Below are 15,748 nucleotides of genomic sequence, written 5' to 3' on the forward strand. Positions count from 1 at the left end.
ATGAGCCATTTCTTGGAACATTTATTCTCCAGAGGTCAAGGGAATATTCATCTGAGGACTTTACTGGTTTCTCTTTTGTGACTGTTTTGGAAATGGCTCATAGAGGATGTCACAATGAACATAATGGCACCCATCATGCCTAATGCATCTCTCACAATTTACATTCATCACCAAGTGTGACAGGATAATTTTTCTATAACTTTGTGGTGCCTCAAATGCCTCAAAATAATAATATGAAGAAAAGTTTGTCATAATAGTACTGAGAGGAATTAACCACCCACCTTTTCTCCACCCACTGGCAGTAGCCTCTCAGGGGTGGGAAGTTCTAGTGCATTGGGGGGAGAAATAGCCTTGGTTCCTGGAGAGTCCACAACTGCTCCATGCTCATCCACCTCAACTGGTGATCCTGGAAGATAAAGACATCACTGACTGTTGTAAGTTTGAGTGAATTAAAGCAACATGCACCCCCTGGTCTCATTTTGTTAGTTAGGTATAAAATATGCCATATGCCAAAGCACATTTGCTGAACAAAGAATCATACAATGAAAATCTAGCATCATTTCTGCCTAGAATCAAGAGATGCAGATAAAAACTTTCTTCACTACAATGCATTTAAGTAGCAGAGCAATGAGAAAAATAAATATAATAAAATGATCCTTAATCTATAACAGGTAGATCCTTTGTTCTCATGTTTACCTTGACAAATTTACTACTATACTACTAACTTTTGCTCTCATAACACTGACATATATTTGCTCTTTCCTTTGTACTCAAAACAGGAAATAAGAAATAAGCAGTATTTCAAGTATAAGGCAGCACAACAATAAAACAATGGTAATAAAAATAATCATCAAGATGCAATGTAGCATAGAATCAGAGGAGCCTCCATGGTAAAATAAACAGCACAACAATAAAACGATGGTAACAAAAATAATGATCAAGATGCAATGTAGCATAGAATCAGAGGAGCCTCCATGGTAAAATAAACCTTGAGGCAAAGAGGAGTGATACATGCAACCTTTATTCATTTACCTAGTGTCATCAAGTCCATGAGAGAAAGTGGAGACTGTGGGGAGCAGTGGTGGCGGAAGGTGGCAACATCCTCTCCTGTGACTCTGGCATGGCGAGGATCCACACTGACTATTTGCTTCATTTCAACCCTCGCCTGCTGAACTCCCACTGCTTCCTCCACTGTGACCTTGGACACCACAGCCTCCTCCAGTCTGGGAGCTTCCTGCACCACCACACGACCCATCTGTGGCTCCCCCTCCCTTACTGTTGCCTCCTGCAGCCCACACCCAGACTCTGATGTGGTGCATTTTTCTGAGCCTGTTCAAGAAAAAGTAGTAGTGAAATGACAGCAAACTTCATATGGCAGGAGGCACAAGATGCATACAATGCTTTCAATCAGTAAAGAAACTAAGAGAAGAGCAACTAGCTGCAAAAATCTATTACATGAAAACAAAATCCCATGTGAATGGAAGAAAAACATCACGTCAATTTATAAAGGAGAGATTAAAGAAGAAACACAGATTTATAGACTGGTGTCACATGTAAGTGCTCTGGCTAAAATCTGCAAAAGATTTTTAAAAACAAATGGACAAAGTAAACTTTATATCTTTTAACTGCTTTAGGTTCTTCTTCATAGCTAAATATTGCATATGTGATGCTTTAACTTCCTTTACCTCCCCCAAGAGATGGTCTTCTCCATAAATAAATTACTTCCTGCTCTTTCTTTATTGCTACCTTTGTTACATAACCAGTCCATACACTACTTGGATTCAATGAATATGGAGACTGTATAAACAGTCTCCATATTCATTGAATCCAAACACAAGTGGCATGACTAGCAGATATATAGCCTGGACAACAGTTGGTTAATGAGCTAGAAAAATAATGATTCTGTCACATGCAAATAGCAAATAGATGAGTTCTGATCAACCCGGCTCTCATGAATGTCTCTTTGTACTCACCTAGCCCAACTGGCAACAGACGCTCATGAGAGGAGGATGCAGCATCAGGGTTGTACTTTGTGTAGCTTTGTGGGTCAATGGGACGGAAACCCTTAACTGGTGAAGAAGAATTATATGGATTAAGGAAGATTAGTCTTTAATATGCTCCACTGCTCTGCCTTTTTTACCATCATGTTTCTGATTCCTTAACTCAAGTACGTCTGAATCTCTCAATCTTAATTGTTTCAGTGCATCCGTACCTTGAGTTCTGTGTGGCTCAAGATCAACAATTCACTGAACTAAAGATGTTTCTGTTCTTGAAATCTACATCCATTACTCACTAGTGTGTGTGTGTGTGTGTGTGTGTGTGTGTGACCTCACACATCACACACCCCATCCCCCTGGTCTGGGGAGACAGTAACTGCCCCACTTATCAGCAGAAAATCCCAGAGGTGACCAGCCCCATAGTAGGATTCGAACTTCTGTCACCCATGACAGCCAACACAGACTCGGTCCCTTTGCCACTGAGCCACAAGGCAATGTGCGTTGGCACTAATATTTAATATTAGTGCCAACACACACACACACACACACACACACACACATTGAAAATAATAAAGGATGAAAATGACTGCAAGGAGTTACAAAAGGATATTGACAAGATACATTCATGAAGCCAAAGATGGAAACTAGAATTTGACGCCAAAAAATGCCACATGTTGGAAATAGGAAAAAGTAAAAAGAGACCTTCATGGAAGTACAAAATGGGAGAAGAAATAATAATGAAATATAATGAAGAAAAAGATTTGGAAGTAATGATTCAGGACATACTATCACATGAAAGACACAAACAGGGTATTCACCTCTACATACAGCTTGTTAACAAACACTGTGCTGTTTAACTATTCAGGTAAAGAAATGATGAAGAAAATTATAACAAGCATGATACGTTCAAAAGTGGAATATGCAGCAGTTGTTTAAGCTCTATATAGAAAAAAAGATAAACAGAAGCTGGAAAGAATACAGAGGATAGTGACAAAGATGGTACCAGAATTGAAAGACTTCAGCTATGAAGAAAGACTTGAACAGGTGGGTTTACCAATACTATAAGAGAGAAGAGAAAGAGGAGACCTGATAACAATGTACAAATTAGCAAACAATACAGAAAGAATAGACCGAAATGACTTGGTACAGCAGATGGAGGAGAGAGAGAGACAGACGAGGAGGCATGGGAAGAAAATAAGGAAGAGTGGATGTTCAAGCGACATAAAAAAATACAGCTTTCCGTGTAGGACTATTGAAATCTGGAATGATTTGAAGGAAGAGGTGGTTGCAGTAAACAGTGTACACATTTAAAGAGAAACTAAATAATTATGGTTATGGAAACTGAACAAAGTGAGCTCTGGTTCGTGCCCTGAACAATACAACTAGGTAAATTGAATAAATACACACACACACACACACACACACAAGGAGTAAATAAATATGTCCAATGATATAAACCAAGAGGGGATAAAGACTAAAAAAAAATCATAGCAATCAGATTGTTTTAATACTATATATCACCCAATGTTATTTCCACTTCCTTGTATTACTAATCTGGATGGTATTCTCTCCAGACATGCCACATAACCTTTCATCCTGGCCTTCATATACCAAGAGCTCACCTGAGGAAGGAGCCCACATGTGGGTAGGAATGGCCTTTGGGGAAAGGTAGCTGCTGCTGCTGCTACTGCTACTGGTGGCTTGATGAATTTTCTTTGTCTCTACCCGAGATGGCCTCTGCAAGAGATGTATTAAAAGTGTGTGAAAAACATGCTGACAGCATGTGAATTAAGGAGAACAAAGAAATTAATAAGAAAGATGTCTTCTAGGGTAAGGAAAGGAAGTTGTTTCTCTTTAAGCAGGGCAGATACATTAATACTCTTTTACAATTAATAATAAAATGAAGAAAACTGATACAAGAGATCATACAAAATATAACAACAAATGTGATAAATATATTAAAAATACTGACGTCAAAGTCAAGACTCGTGTTGTAATATAATCACTGCCCATCCAAGCACACACATGTGTGCCACCACAGAGAACAAATAAGTTTAAATAGCTGGTAAACAGAATACAAGAAAGAGTAACCACAAGCTCAGGGCTAATTTCTATATTGTAGAAACATGATACTATATGATATGACTGCTGATGCCACATTCTCTCCTTTGCCTCTCTTGGCTACTGCACCTCATGACTGGACATGTATGTGTGCTCAGCCTCAGGGTAGTGGTGGTGATGGCGGTGGTGTTGGTTACTCCCAGTTGTCCCAGTTGCTGCTGCTCCTGTTTCTGGCTGCAGTGGAGCAAGCTCAACATTGTGAATCCTGTTGATGTAAATAATAAAATGTCTGAGTGATGAGACAAATACAAAACTTATTACAGATAACTTGTTAATCCAACACATCAGAAGAAGCACATAATCTTAAGGAGTGGACAACCCATCCATGTTGGGCTTTTACTTAGAAAGTCTATGGACTAACTTCTCGAGAGACATGAGAGAAACAGAGTGAGAAGGAATGGGTAAGTAAAGGATCAAAGATGCTGTCTTGCCTCTCCTATCCTGAGTCTAAGCAACAACTTAGATTACATTATACCCACCTTTGTTTCAGTAACTGGCCTGTTATTAGAAGTTTTTTTTTCTATGAAATAAATTTAATTTCCTGAGAGAGAGAGAGAGAGAGAGAGAGAGAGAGAGAGAGAGAGAGAGAGAGAGAGAGAGAGAGAGAGAGAGAGAGAGAGAGAGAGATGTAAAGAAGGTGTGAGAAGCATGGGGGATGGGAAAATGGATGGGAAGGGAGAGGAAGAAGGCAGGCCCAAGACACATGTCAAAGGCACCTCTAGCTAATGACAGCTATGATGAAAAAAGATGATGGATGTCACTTTTGTTAGAAATACAGTCATACCTCATGATTTAAACTTCCTTCAATTCAAACGACTCCCAATTCAAACACAGTTGGCAAACATATTTTGTCTACCAATTCAAACACGAACACTCGTTCAAATGACGTCACTCATTCAGTCCCCCCTTCCTTGCCTGCCCCTCTCCCTCATCCCTCAAATTATCCTTCCTCCTTCTATCTTTCCCACCCACCCATCCTCCCTCCTTCCATCTCTCTCTCTCTCTCTCTCTCTCTCTCTCTCTCTCTCTCTCTCTCTCTCTCTCTCTCTCTCTCTCTCTCACGTTCACTTTCTTGTCCCATGTACTACTCTCCCTCCCAGTATGTTCCTCCTATTGTTGCTTTCCTCTCCATTCTTCTTTCTTTTTCTTCTTTTAGTACAAAATAAAAATTGTGTACAGTACAAATGTTTTCAAGACTGAAGACACCAGAAACTTTCAATGACTCACTATTTTGAGGTTGGAGTTTATTTACAATAGTATTTCGCATAAAATTTTAAGGTCATTGTTTTTGTATCTAATGCAGCTGATGACCCACTTTTTGTCTTTTTTAATATGATTCAAGTGCCATCTTATACACCAAAATATACAGTATTTCATGTTTTCTTTTACTGTATTTTTTCAATAAATTAGGTTATTTTCATTCCATTCTATGTTTAAAGCACAGAATAAATCCAGTGATTTTGGGAGCTGGAATAGATTATTATTTTTATTTTTTTTTACATTAATTTGAATAGGATATACTGATTCTCAATTTGAACATTCCCAATTCGAACACCCTAAAAGAACCAGTTAAGTTTGAATCAAGAGGTACCACTGCATAGTTAGGAAAGCAGGTTCATCACAAAGGGAGCCATTTGTACATGAAATCAAGAAAAGACTAAATAAACATAGGTATAAATTCAGCACCATATGAGTGTATCATAGCTCATGTCTTATATTTAATAACTGGGTAAATATAACAAGGTATCTGCACGCACTCAAACACACACTCAAAGAGAACCCAGCTTATGGAATACATACACAATAACCAGAAATGAGTAAGTAAGGATCTGCAAAGAAGAGGAAACAAGTTTAAATAAAAATATAATAGAAAATGCAAATAAAAAAAAAAAACTGTACTGCTCAGAAGATTATTTTTTTAATGTTATAAAAAATGCAAGTACGAATCAAAACTCTACTCTATATATACATATATATATATATATATATATATATATATATATATATATATATATATATATATATATATATATATATATATATAAACTGAAAATTGAAAATAAGGAGGGAAAACAATTTTAAATTAAACCAGATTTTAGTATGAAAAATACTGTTATTAAATTTCCTGTAATTTTTCTGTGATTTTCTTAGTTCTGACCTTGCTCTTGGTAGAATTCTACTTATATGAGTTTTCAAGGCCTGTGAATATATTTTGTTTTATGTAAGTGGTACTAAATAAGAATAAAATAAATAATAGAAATTCAGAGCATAATAGTCATCATGAAGTTGTAGTGCCACAATGAACAGGGATGACTCAACACTTACTTGACAGTGAAAGACTCATCAAATGCCTGAATTTGGGAGGCCATGACAGAAGTAACAGCACGGGCACTGAGGGCTGGTGGCACCACTACAGAGGCAGTGGCAGTAGTAGCATGAGAATGGTGGGGGTCCCCAACCAGACCCTCACACACCTCTGTCTCTCCAAACGATTCCTGTTGGGGAAAGACAAAGAAGGAAAAAGCATAACAAAGGGGGTGTGCAGTGGAGGAGTGCCTGACTAAAAGTATGCAGTAGGAAGGGCTGCAATTAGAAAGTTCAAGAAAATATGAGGTGTGCACAGAAAAGAAGGGTAAGCACCAGTCTTGGGGGTTTGGAGTTATGACCATGTAATACTATTTTGATCCTTCCTCTTTCATCCAAGCAAGTCACTTACCCAAAACAACAGTGGAAATAAGGTATAAACTTTTACTTGAGCATCTGGCATGACAGAGGCTGGCTTGACATGCTAGCATGGAGGAATGGTGTAAGTGCCCAATGTGGTGGGAGGCAGTGGCACAGTTGCAATGTCCCGCTGATCTTTAAAATGTTTTTTATAATAATAAACTTTATTTCTTATCTTTATCAGCTGGTTTGACGTAATTTTGTTTGTTATACTTTTTATTTTGATTAGTGATGATTTTTAACGAGTTTATTCCGAGTGATCATGTTAAGTGACATTAATTTCAACAATTTGCACTGTGTTCTGACTTATGGCATCTCTGCATGAGAGTAGATACACCAGTCCTCCTTGCTACACCCTTCAGTGTGCACTGTGCTGGCTGTTGACTAATTATTTGCATTTATGTCTGTGTTGGAATTGTAAAACAATGCCATCTGACTGTGAGCGGTCTTGTACATAATGTGGGCAGTTTTATCTTTACACAAGCTTCATTATTTTTTTTAAATGGTGGTTCTAGCTTTGAGAACAACAAAAATATTGCAGTTTGAAGCTGTGAAAACTTCAACTGCGATTTCTGACATTTTTAAAAACTGGTGCATCTCTCACTTCTCTACGCGGCACCTCATTTTGTTTGGTTAAAAGTACATACTTGTATGGATGATTAGTATACCGTATTGCAGATGGGAAAAAGGCATGTGCATCAAGACAGATAGGATAACAATAAATCAGCATCTCACCACCACCACTTCACATCACTGGTTGCTACTCTGGCTGCCACTCAAAATAAGTGACAATCTTGATAGACTTTTTTTTTATTTCTGTTATGCATCACGTAGATAAAAATCATCATGTAAATAAAATAAAAAAATGTTCATGATACTCCACTTCATGAAGCAAATGTTTGTTAAAAGAAATTCATTACTGGTTTATGCATGGAGAGGCAATACATCTGCCTTAGCCATCAGATTATTAATGATCTTGCTGTCCTACCATCATGTATAAATTAATGTGTCCTTCATGAGAAGAGGATCAACAATTAAGCCTTCCTATGAGTGTGTGGAGACCTTTTCTGCAAGCCACCCAAAAATGTTCTATATCACACCATAAAATATAGTGAACATACAATATCAGTATTTTCTCTTGTACACTGCCACAATACTAAGGACTCTCCTTCATGCCTCACCTGCATGCTGGGTGTGTCTGTCTTGGGACTCTCTGGAATAGCCTCCAGCTCCCCCTCTCCTTCTTCTCCATCTGGGCCTTGGCTGTAGGAAGAAAATGTGCTGTCTTGTCATGACTAAATACTGAATTACTTCCACTGCTATTGGACATTCACTTCTACATGTACTGATACTTGTTCATCATTACTAACTTAAGATCACTGCAATTAATTATTATTTCTTTCCAATAAATATTGTTTCCATTGTTACAAGAAATTGTCTTCTTATGTATTCACTATTGTTAACATAAATCACCATAATTAAATATTTTCCAGTAATGTACACTTTTACCACATCTACAGTCAGATGACATCAGCAATGGAATGGATGTATGCTGATTTTTTTTTCTGACAAGAAATTTCAAAACACAGAGAAGAATTCAATATTTCAATGATTACTGGGGTCTAATTTATTATCTTATGTAATTCCTACACAAATTGAAACCAGTCCATTGAGTGACCATGAAATATCTCCTCCATCACAATTGATAAGTGGATCACATCAACCAAAAGTATTCCTGAAGCTGCTCATCAATCCATACTAGATGTACTTATAATTGATGATGTAACCTTCCTTTCCTTAATAAGATCTAGCAACAACAGTATTAATGATCTACTGATACTAATATATCACAAACAATGTCAAAACTGTTGAAAATGAGTCACAAATGGGAGAAATCAAGGTTATTTTTAAAGTAACCACAAACAGGGTCACCTAACTTCATAGATTCATGGAGATCACAAATTCTCACCATAATATATATATATATATATATATATATATATATATATATATATATATATATATATATATATATATATATATATATATATATATATATATAGATAGATAGATAGATAGATAGATAGATAGATAGATAGATAAATAGATAAAAGCATACAACCTTTGTTCATTGGCCTTCCTTGGTTTCCTAGACTCTTCACCACCAAGCTTGAGATGCCCATGGATACCCCTGAAAATGAGAGGACCCTAAATTCTCTCTCTCTCTCTCTCTCTCTCTCTCTCTCTCTCTCTCTCTCTCTCTCTCTCTCTCTCTCTCTCTCTCCTTTAGGCTGGATTTACACCAAGCAAATTGATTTGATTCACTACATAGAGAATCATCTAAATCAAGTCATTTTGAATCAACATGGTTCCCAATGAGTGAGTCAAATTGTCATAATCAACAGGCAGTAGTGTGTAGGTTGCCTTTGAGGAGTATGGACATAGAGGCTCTCACTGAAATAATGGTGTTGGTATGGCTGAGGCAGCATAGTTGTAGGTGTCAAACAAGAGTACAGGTGCATGAATGTAATACTAGGAGACCTGAATTTGGGAGCTTTGGGCATTTACCCTCAGATTTGGTAAACAATCCATTTTTTTTTTAATTTCTTTAAATTGAAAACAGAACAATTTTAAAATGCTTTTTGAGTTGACTACATCCTGCTGTCAGTGCACAGGATCACATGTAAGTCATCCCTCTGATACTAAATTGATCAGGTCATCTGAAAACATGATGCTCACTCATTGGCAGAATGGCCATGACTGATGAAAAAATGTGATGGTGCAAATCATTGACTGAATTGCCTTGAATTAGCATGATTTCAATTGACTTGATGAACCATAAATCATATTGATCCTTCATGAACTGAATCGATTCAGTTCCCTTAGTGTATTTTTTTATATCAAGGCATTCACTGCTTCAGTGTCTATCTCTTTATTCAGCTTTCATGCTTACTGTATAGGAAGCAAGTGCAACTCCATTGCACCACTGACCAGATTAGCAGAGTTCATTAGCAGATGAACATTATTGTAAATTGAAAACTGTTAGTGGACCCATTATTTTCTGTTAAATTTTGTTCAGCTACTTTTAAATTTACAATCTTGAACATCATGGCTGTTTCCTCCAGTTAATTTGTATCATATATATATATATATATATATATATATATATATATATATATATATATATATATATATATATATATATATATATATATATATATATATATCAAGTGCAAGAAAATAGCCAGTACTTGTATAAAATATACATACCTATATTCACCTATCATCTCCATAAATTCATACAATCTTCTTCTAAACCTCACCATTGACTTACCACTAACAATTTGATTACTGAATCTGGTCCAGTTAACATTTTATTAACCTATTTCATTTCACATACACACCTACTTTATTTCTGCCATCCATTCTCTGCACACCACAGGTATTTCTCAAGGATCCTTGATTCCTTCTACAACAACCCACTAACCTGGAGTCCAGGCCACCCACGGGAACAAAGGCAGAACGATGGTTGGAGTAAAACTGATGTGGTGCACTAGAGGTTGGATGGAAGCGAGTAGGGGCAGGATGGAGGCCAGGCGATGGGGGCGGAGACTCACCACCACCACCACCTCCATGGTCACCTTCATTGCCACCTATGGACCCCTGGCTCAACTCTGTCCAAAAAATTAAATGGTGAACTGAACTGTGTAAAATTCTAACTGATTATGTAAGGTGGTGTTATTTTCAAGTAATTTGGTCATTTCTGAATTAAATGATAATATTAACCTATTGCTGATAAGTGGCCCTGAAACCTGATACTATATTAGATATTCATAATTGTGAAAAACCTGGCAAAGCTTAATGTCAACGTGAAGTGACAGACTTTTACTTCCATGGAGATCCCTGAGCTCTACTACTTCCCCCTTCATTTTAAGAATCTCACAGCAAGCACAATTCACTGGTGGTGGTGTTCACTTAGGACAGTGTAAGTAAATCAATATAAAACTATGAACAAATTCTTCTAAATATAAGAGTACACTTCAACTGGAAAAATTGCCATCTAGTTTATGAGATCACAAATATGCCTATGTTTGTTGACAGAAGCTGAGCAATTCAAAAGACAAAAAATGCTTAAATTGTAAGAGTGAACTACAAACCAAATATCATTAAATTTTTGTGTTACTCAAGCATTATCTTACTAAAATATTAAAAGTAATAAAACAAAATTTAATTTATCATGTTCATCCTATCACCTACTGACCTACCTCGAGAGTATGCTGAGCTGGCTCCACACAGCGCTGGGTCATCCACCTTGCGGCAGCGATGGAAGTGACTATCAAGAGTATTGAGAACAATGCGCACCAGTGAGAGGGCTTGGGAAGACAACTGCTGTTGTCCATATTCATACTGGAGATGAAGAGAAGTCTGGAACTAATACATTTTTCTCATTTGCTGGCAATCATGAACTTAAATGTATTCATATACAAGTATACTAAGAAGACACCGCCATGAAAAGGAGTAGCCAAGACATACAAACCATATATACAAACATATACACATGCACACATACAGATGAAAAAGAGGGAGATGGAACAAGAAAAAGAAAACAAAGAACTGAGAGAAAAGGTGACAAAAATAGTGGACTTAAACAAGAAGTACTGCGAAGAAATCAAGAAACTCAAGGAAGAGAATGAGGAGTTAAAGAAAGCTTTACAAGTTATAAAGTGAAAACTGGGAAGCATGAATGGTATAATGCAATGGTATAATGCCAGGTGTGTAGAAGCAGAAAAGGAAAAGGACAGGGGATGGAAGAAAATGGTCAGAAAACTTAACAGAAACACTAGGGTTAGGTTGCCAGCAGATGACCATAGGTGAATGACATTACTTATAGGCTCTAGAATGCCAAACAATGTGTCAACTGATAGAATCTATTTAACAGACACCTATGTTTGCAAAATGGCAATCAAAATCATTCAAGTTCTTTTTACATTTCCTCAAATATTTGGTGGATATGAATGGACTATAGATCTGAAACAGGAAGGAATATCTCATTTTTGCAAAGCTGCTTTTTAATTCGTGGATATTTATTTCATGTTAAATTTACTTTGTTAAATCCCTATGTAAGAATTTGTCTACCTTCATTCAACCAGTACAAAAGAAAAAAAAAAAAAAAAAAAAAAATCTTAGATTGGCCAGTCTTACTTTATAGAGAAAAGTCAGCACAGATTTGAGCCAGTATCGGCGTGGGTGTGGCTGAAGACACCAAAGACTGAAAGTTGGGTAGCGAAGATCCAACACCCGGTGAGGTGCAGCACAGAATTGCAGCACTGGCAGGCAGGTGGGCAGCAGAAGTTTGCCCATGCTAAAGTTGTGGTCCAGTACATGTGGTAAGTTGGAAAGGAATGCATTGAAGACTGGAGAACATCTGCAAAAAAAGATGAAATTACTTTAATCTCAGATTACTCTCAGTTTCATTAAGCACATCACCTTTGGATTTTTCTCTTTTAAATAGTCTTGTAATTCCAGTTTTCTGTGTATCAATCCATCTATGCTGGTATACATCACATTTAGTCCTTCATTTTTTACCATTTTTCACTTTTATTTTCATGTGTGTGTATGTGTGTGTGTGTGTGTGTGTGTGTGTGTGTGTGTGTGTGTGGAGAGAGAGAGAGAGAGAGAGAGAGAGAGAGAGAGAGAGAGAGAGAGAGAGAGAGAGAGAGAGAGAGAGAGAGAGAGAGAGAGAGAGAGAGAGAGAGAGAGAGAGAGAGAGAGAGAGAGAGAGAGAGAGAGAGCAGGAAAGATAATGAATAGAAGAAAAATACATGTATGATTATAGCTGAAATTAAACTAGTGAAGGAATGATAAATGAGATGTGGATGAGAGAGCAAAGTTAGATTGTGTGAGGTGAACAGGCCTTACCTGAGTCTTGAGGGGGAGATGGAGAAACACTGTTCCTGGGGACTGAAGCCCATCAACACACACTGATGTGGCGCAGGACCAGGGTCATCATCTTCAAACTGCTCTTGTCCTCAATTCCACCAGCCTTGGGAAAGTGTTAAGGAAATACTTAACTAAATCATCTACAATATTTTAACGTGAATTACACCTGACAGGGAAGTCAGTTTGTTTTCGATTCAAACTCTAATACTGAGAACTAAAAGCCCAACACAGGGATGGGCTGCAACAAGCCAGAGATAAGTCTGTAACATGGAGTAAGATAACACTAATGTCACAGGAGTGAGTGGGCTGCCACCGCTTTCAGTTCTGCCACCCACAATGATGTTGGTTCAGTGAGAAGGACAGGCTGCTGCCACCACAGTTGGTTTCATACACAGTGAGCATTCATCAGCTGTGTGTAAACAATGGCTCAACATGTTTTTTTAATGATTGTTACTGTACTGTATTGGTTTCATTCATTATCCTCTTGGTGCTTTATGAACTCCTATGTATTTATTACTTTCAGTTACATGCATAAAAAATTCTAATGTTATAGATAGTCTGGAAATATTTTAACTTAATTTTTGAGAGGCCTGTCTCAGCCAGGTCAGAACCAATAATTTTCTGCCACTCTGGTGCAAATTGCATCTAATGCATGCTAATAGTGGAACTGAACCCCACCATTAGTGGCAACCTGACTGTACATCAAAATTATCCAGTAACATTTTTCATTCATTAACTGAATGATGATTAGCCAATTACAGCTGACTGCAATAAGTTAATAAATGAAAAGCCCATACTTTATTTTTTGTCTGTCATGAGATTCAAATTAGCAAAATAACTTCCTAACCTGAACAGCTTTCTATATTTCACTAAATATGTCCAATAGCAAAGCACAAAATAGACTAAGAATAGAATTGTATTTAACATTTAGCACAGAGACAGCTGAGCAGGAAAAGTGAATAACATAGGGAGCAACAAATTGCTTTCATGATTTTCTACAACACCCACAAAAAGAAAAAAAAAAAAAATATATATATATATATATATATATATATATATATATATATATATATATATATATATATATATATATATATATATATATATATATATATATATATATATATATATAATAAAATTCAACAATGGAAATGCTAAATAATTCAACATTCCATTTTTTAAGTTCCCTCACCATGCAACAAGAAGGAACAGGAATTGGGCAGTAGGCTGGAACATTATATGGTGAAGGCAAAGGAACTTACATGTGGCTGTGAGAGGAACTGCATGAAGAGGAAGACAAGAAGGTGAAGTGTGTCCTTGTCTGTCTCTTCCAGGTCCATCGCTCGCTGCAGCTGGTGCACCACTGAGCCATCATCACCACATCGCACCCCCCCGTCCCCTGCAACACCCAGCGGCCTCTCAATACCATGTTAAGACAAGCCACCTAACATCACACACCTACTCTAGCATTAAAAGCTTATTGGACATGAGTTTCTGATGTGACACAAACTAGGCATTCAATATATATATTTCTCTATATTGAAATTCCTTGTGTTTCAAGTTACACATTGTGAGGGATAATAGAATATTATACTGTATTGTGGTCTGAATACTGATGCAGTAAACTTTGAACACTATTCTTTGATATATCTGACAGGTTTTGAAAAGTGCAAGAAAAGTTTTGAATAGTGCAGTGGATATTTAATCTTTCTAAGAAGTAACTGTGAGGGAATTTATGGAAATGACCAGAGTTATTAAGGTGAGCATATATTAAAATGACAGCTTAATGGAGGATACTTAACTCATCTATATTGTTAGGGATTTAGATACAATACCAAAATTGTTAAATGGAAAGATAGTGAAGAATTTTTTTTAAGAGCAAATATTTAAAGCTCTCTTCTACTCCTCAAGGGTAAGGAATGTCATGCACAGTGCAAGAAATATTAAAAAGGTATGCTGAAAATCATATATATATATATATATATATATATATATATATATATATATATATATATATATATATATATATATATATATATATATATATATATATATATATATATATATATATATATATATATAAATATATATATATATATATATGCACCCTAAAGGAAAAGAAGAAAATGAAGAAGACATCACTCATGGGAGTGATAATTTTTAAGCTCTAGAAGACATCTTTGAAGGACAATACAGGTGATGCCTTACTTATGGTTTTCTGATTTTTTTCCTTTTACATCTGTGGTAAATGTTGGTTAGTTAGCTTTGGAAGAAAGTGAGGTTAGGTAAGACATAAACTTCCAGCAGTTGCATTATGAGGAGAAGCAGGAGAAACTAGCATTTTGCCACATAGGTGTGTATGCAGGGGAAGGAGGGAAAGGAAGAGGGAGGGAGGAAGGAGGTAAGGGTAAGAGATAGAGATAGAGAGAGAGAGAGAGAGAGAGAGAGAGAGAGAGAGAGAGAGAGAGAGAGAGAGAGAGAGAGAGAGAGATGAAGTATTGAGAAAGGAACAGATTAAAATGAATTAGTGAGAAGGAAATACATAAAGGAAGGGGCAGAGAGCACAAAGAGAGAAAAAAAACTACTTAGCTTCTACAAAGAATTTACTGAAAATACTTTAATGTTCAAGTCTGATTATATGATCTCTTTTAAAATGAGAACACTGCATGAAAACTATACAAACATTTGTCCAAGATGTACTGCAAGAGCTACATGTATTTCTAAATAATGAGATCACTCTTGGTGAATCCTTATTAAGTAATTTCTCAGTCTATTTCTATAAGGATACTCATGCAGAAAACTAATAATGACCTTCTACCCAAAAATGACACTAAGTTTGCAGCTAGAGAAAGACATCTTAACTAAGACTGGATTCATGCACACTGAGAGTTCCCCAAAGGAGTTTCATTCTGAAAGTCAGTAATATTCTCTAGTAAAACTAAGACTATATGATCTAAGAATGGATT

General features: G+C 36.6%; 1 protein-coding gene across 1 annotated transcript in view; it reads right to left on the minus strand.

The window, feature by feature from the left end:
- LOC135107254 (protein unc-79 homolog) overlaps window positions 1–15,748 on the minus strand; it is a 99,751-nt gene that overhangs the window by 26,946 nt on the left and 57,057 nt on the right. The window contains 14 exon segments of the mRNA XM_064016913.1: window positions 282–406; window positions 1,033–1,329; window positions 1,974–2,069; window positions 3,620–3,734; window positions 4,188–4,323; window positions 6,444–6,613; window positions 8,024–8,105; window positions 8,965–9,033; window positions 10,330–10,516; window positions 11,108–11,273; window positions 12,045–12,267; window positions 12,762–12,820; window positions 12,823–12,885; window positions 14,045–14,181. Coding sequence (XP_063872983.1) covers window positions 282–406; window positions 1,033–1,329; window positions 1,974–2,069; window positions 3,620–3,734; window positions 4,188–4,323; window positions 6,444–6,613; window positions 8,024–8,105; window positions 8,965–9,033; window positions 10,330–10,516; window positions 11,108–11,273; window positions 12,045–12,267; window positions 12,762–12,820; window positions 12,823–12,885; window positions 14,045–14,181 — 1,925 coding nt within the window.

The sequence above is a fragment of the Scylla paramamosain genome, chromosome 15 (assembly GCF_035594125.1).
Source record: "Scylla paramamosain isolate STU-SP2022 chromosome 15, ASM3559412v1, whole genome shotgun sequence".
Lineage (NCBI taxonomy): Eukaryota > Metazoa > Arthropoda > Malacostraca > Decapoda > Portunidae > Scylla > Scylla paramamosain.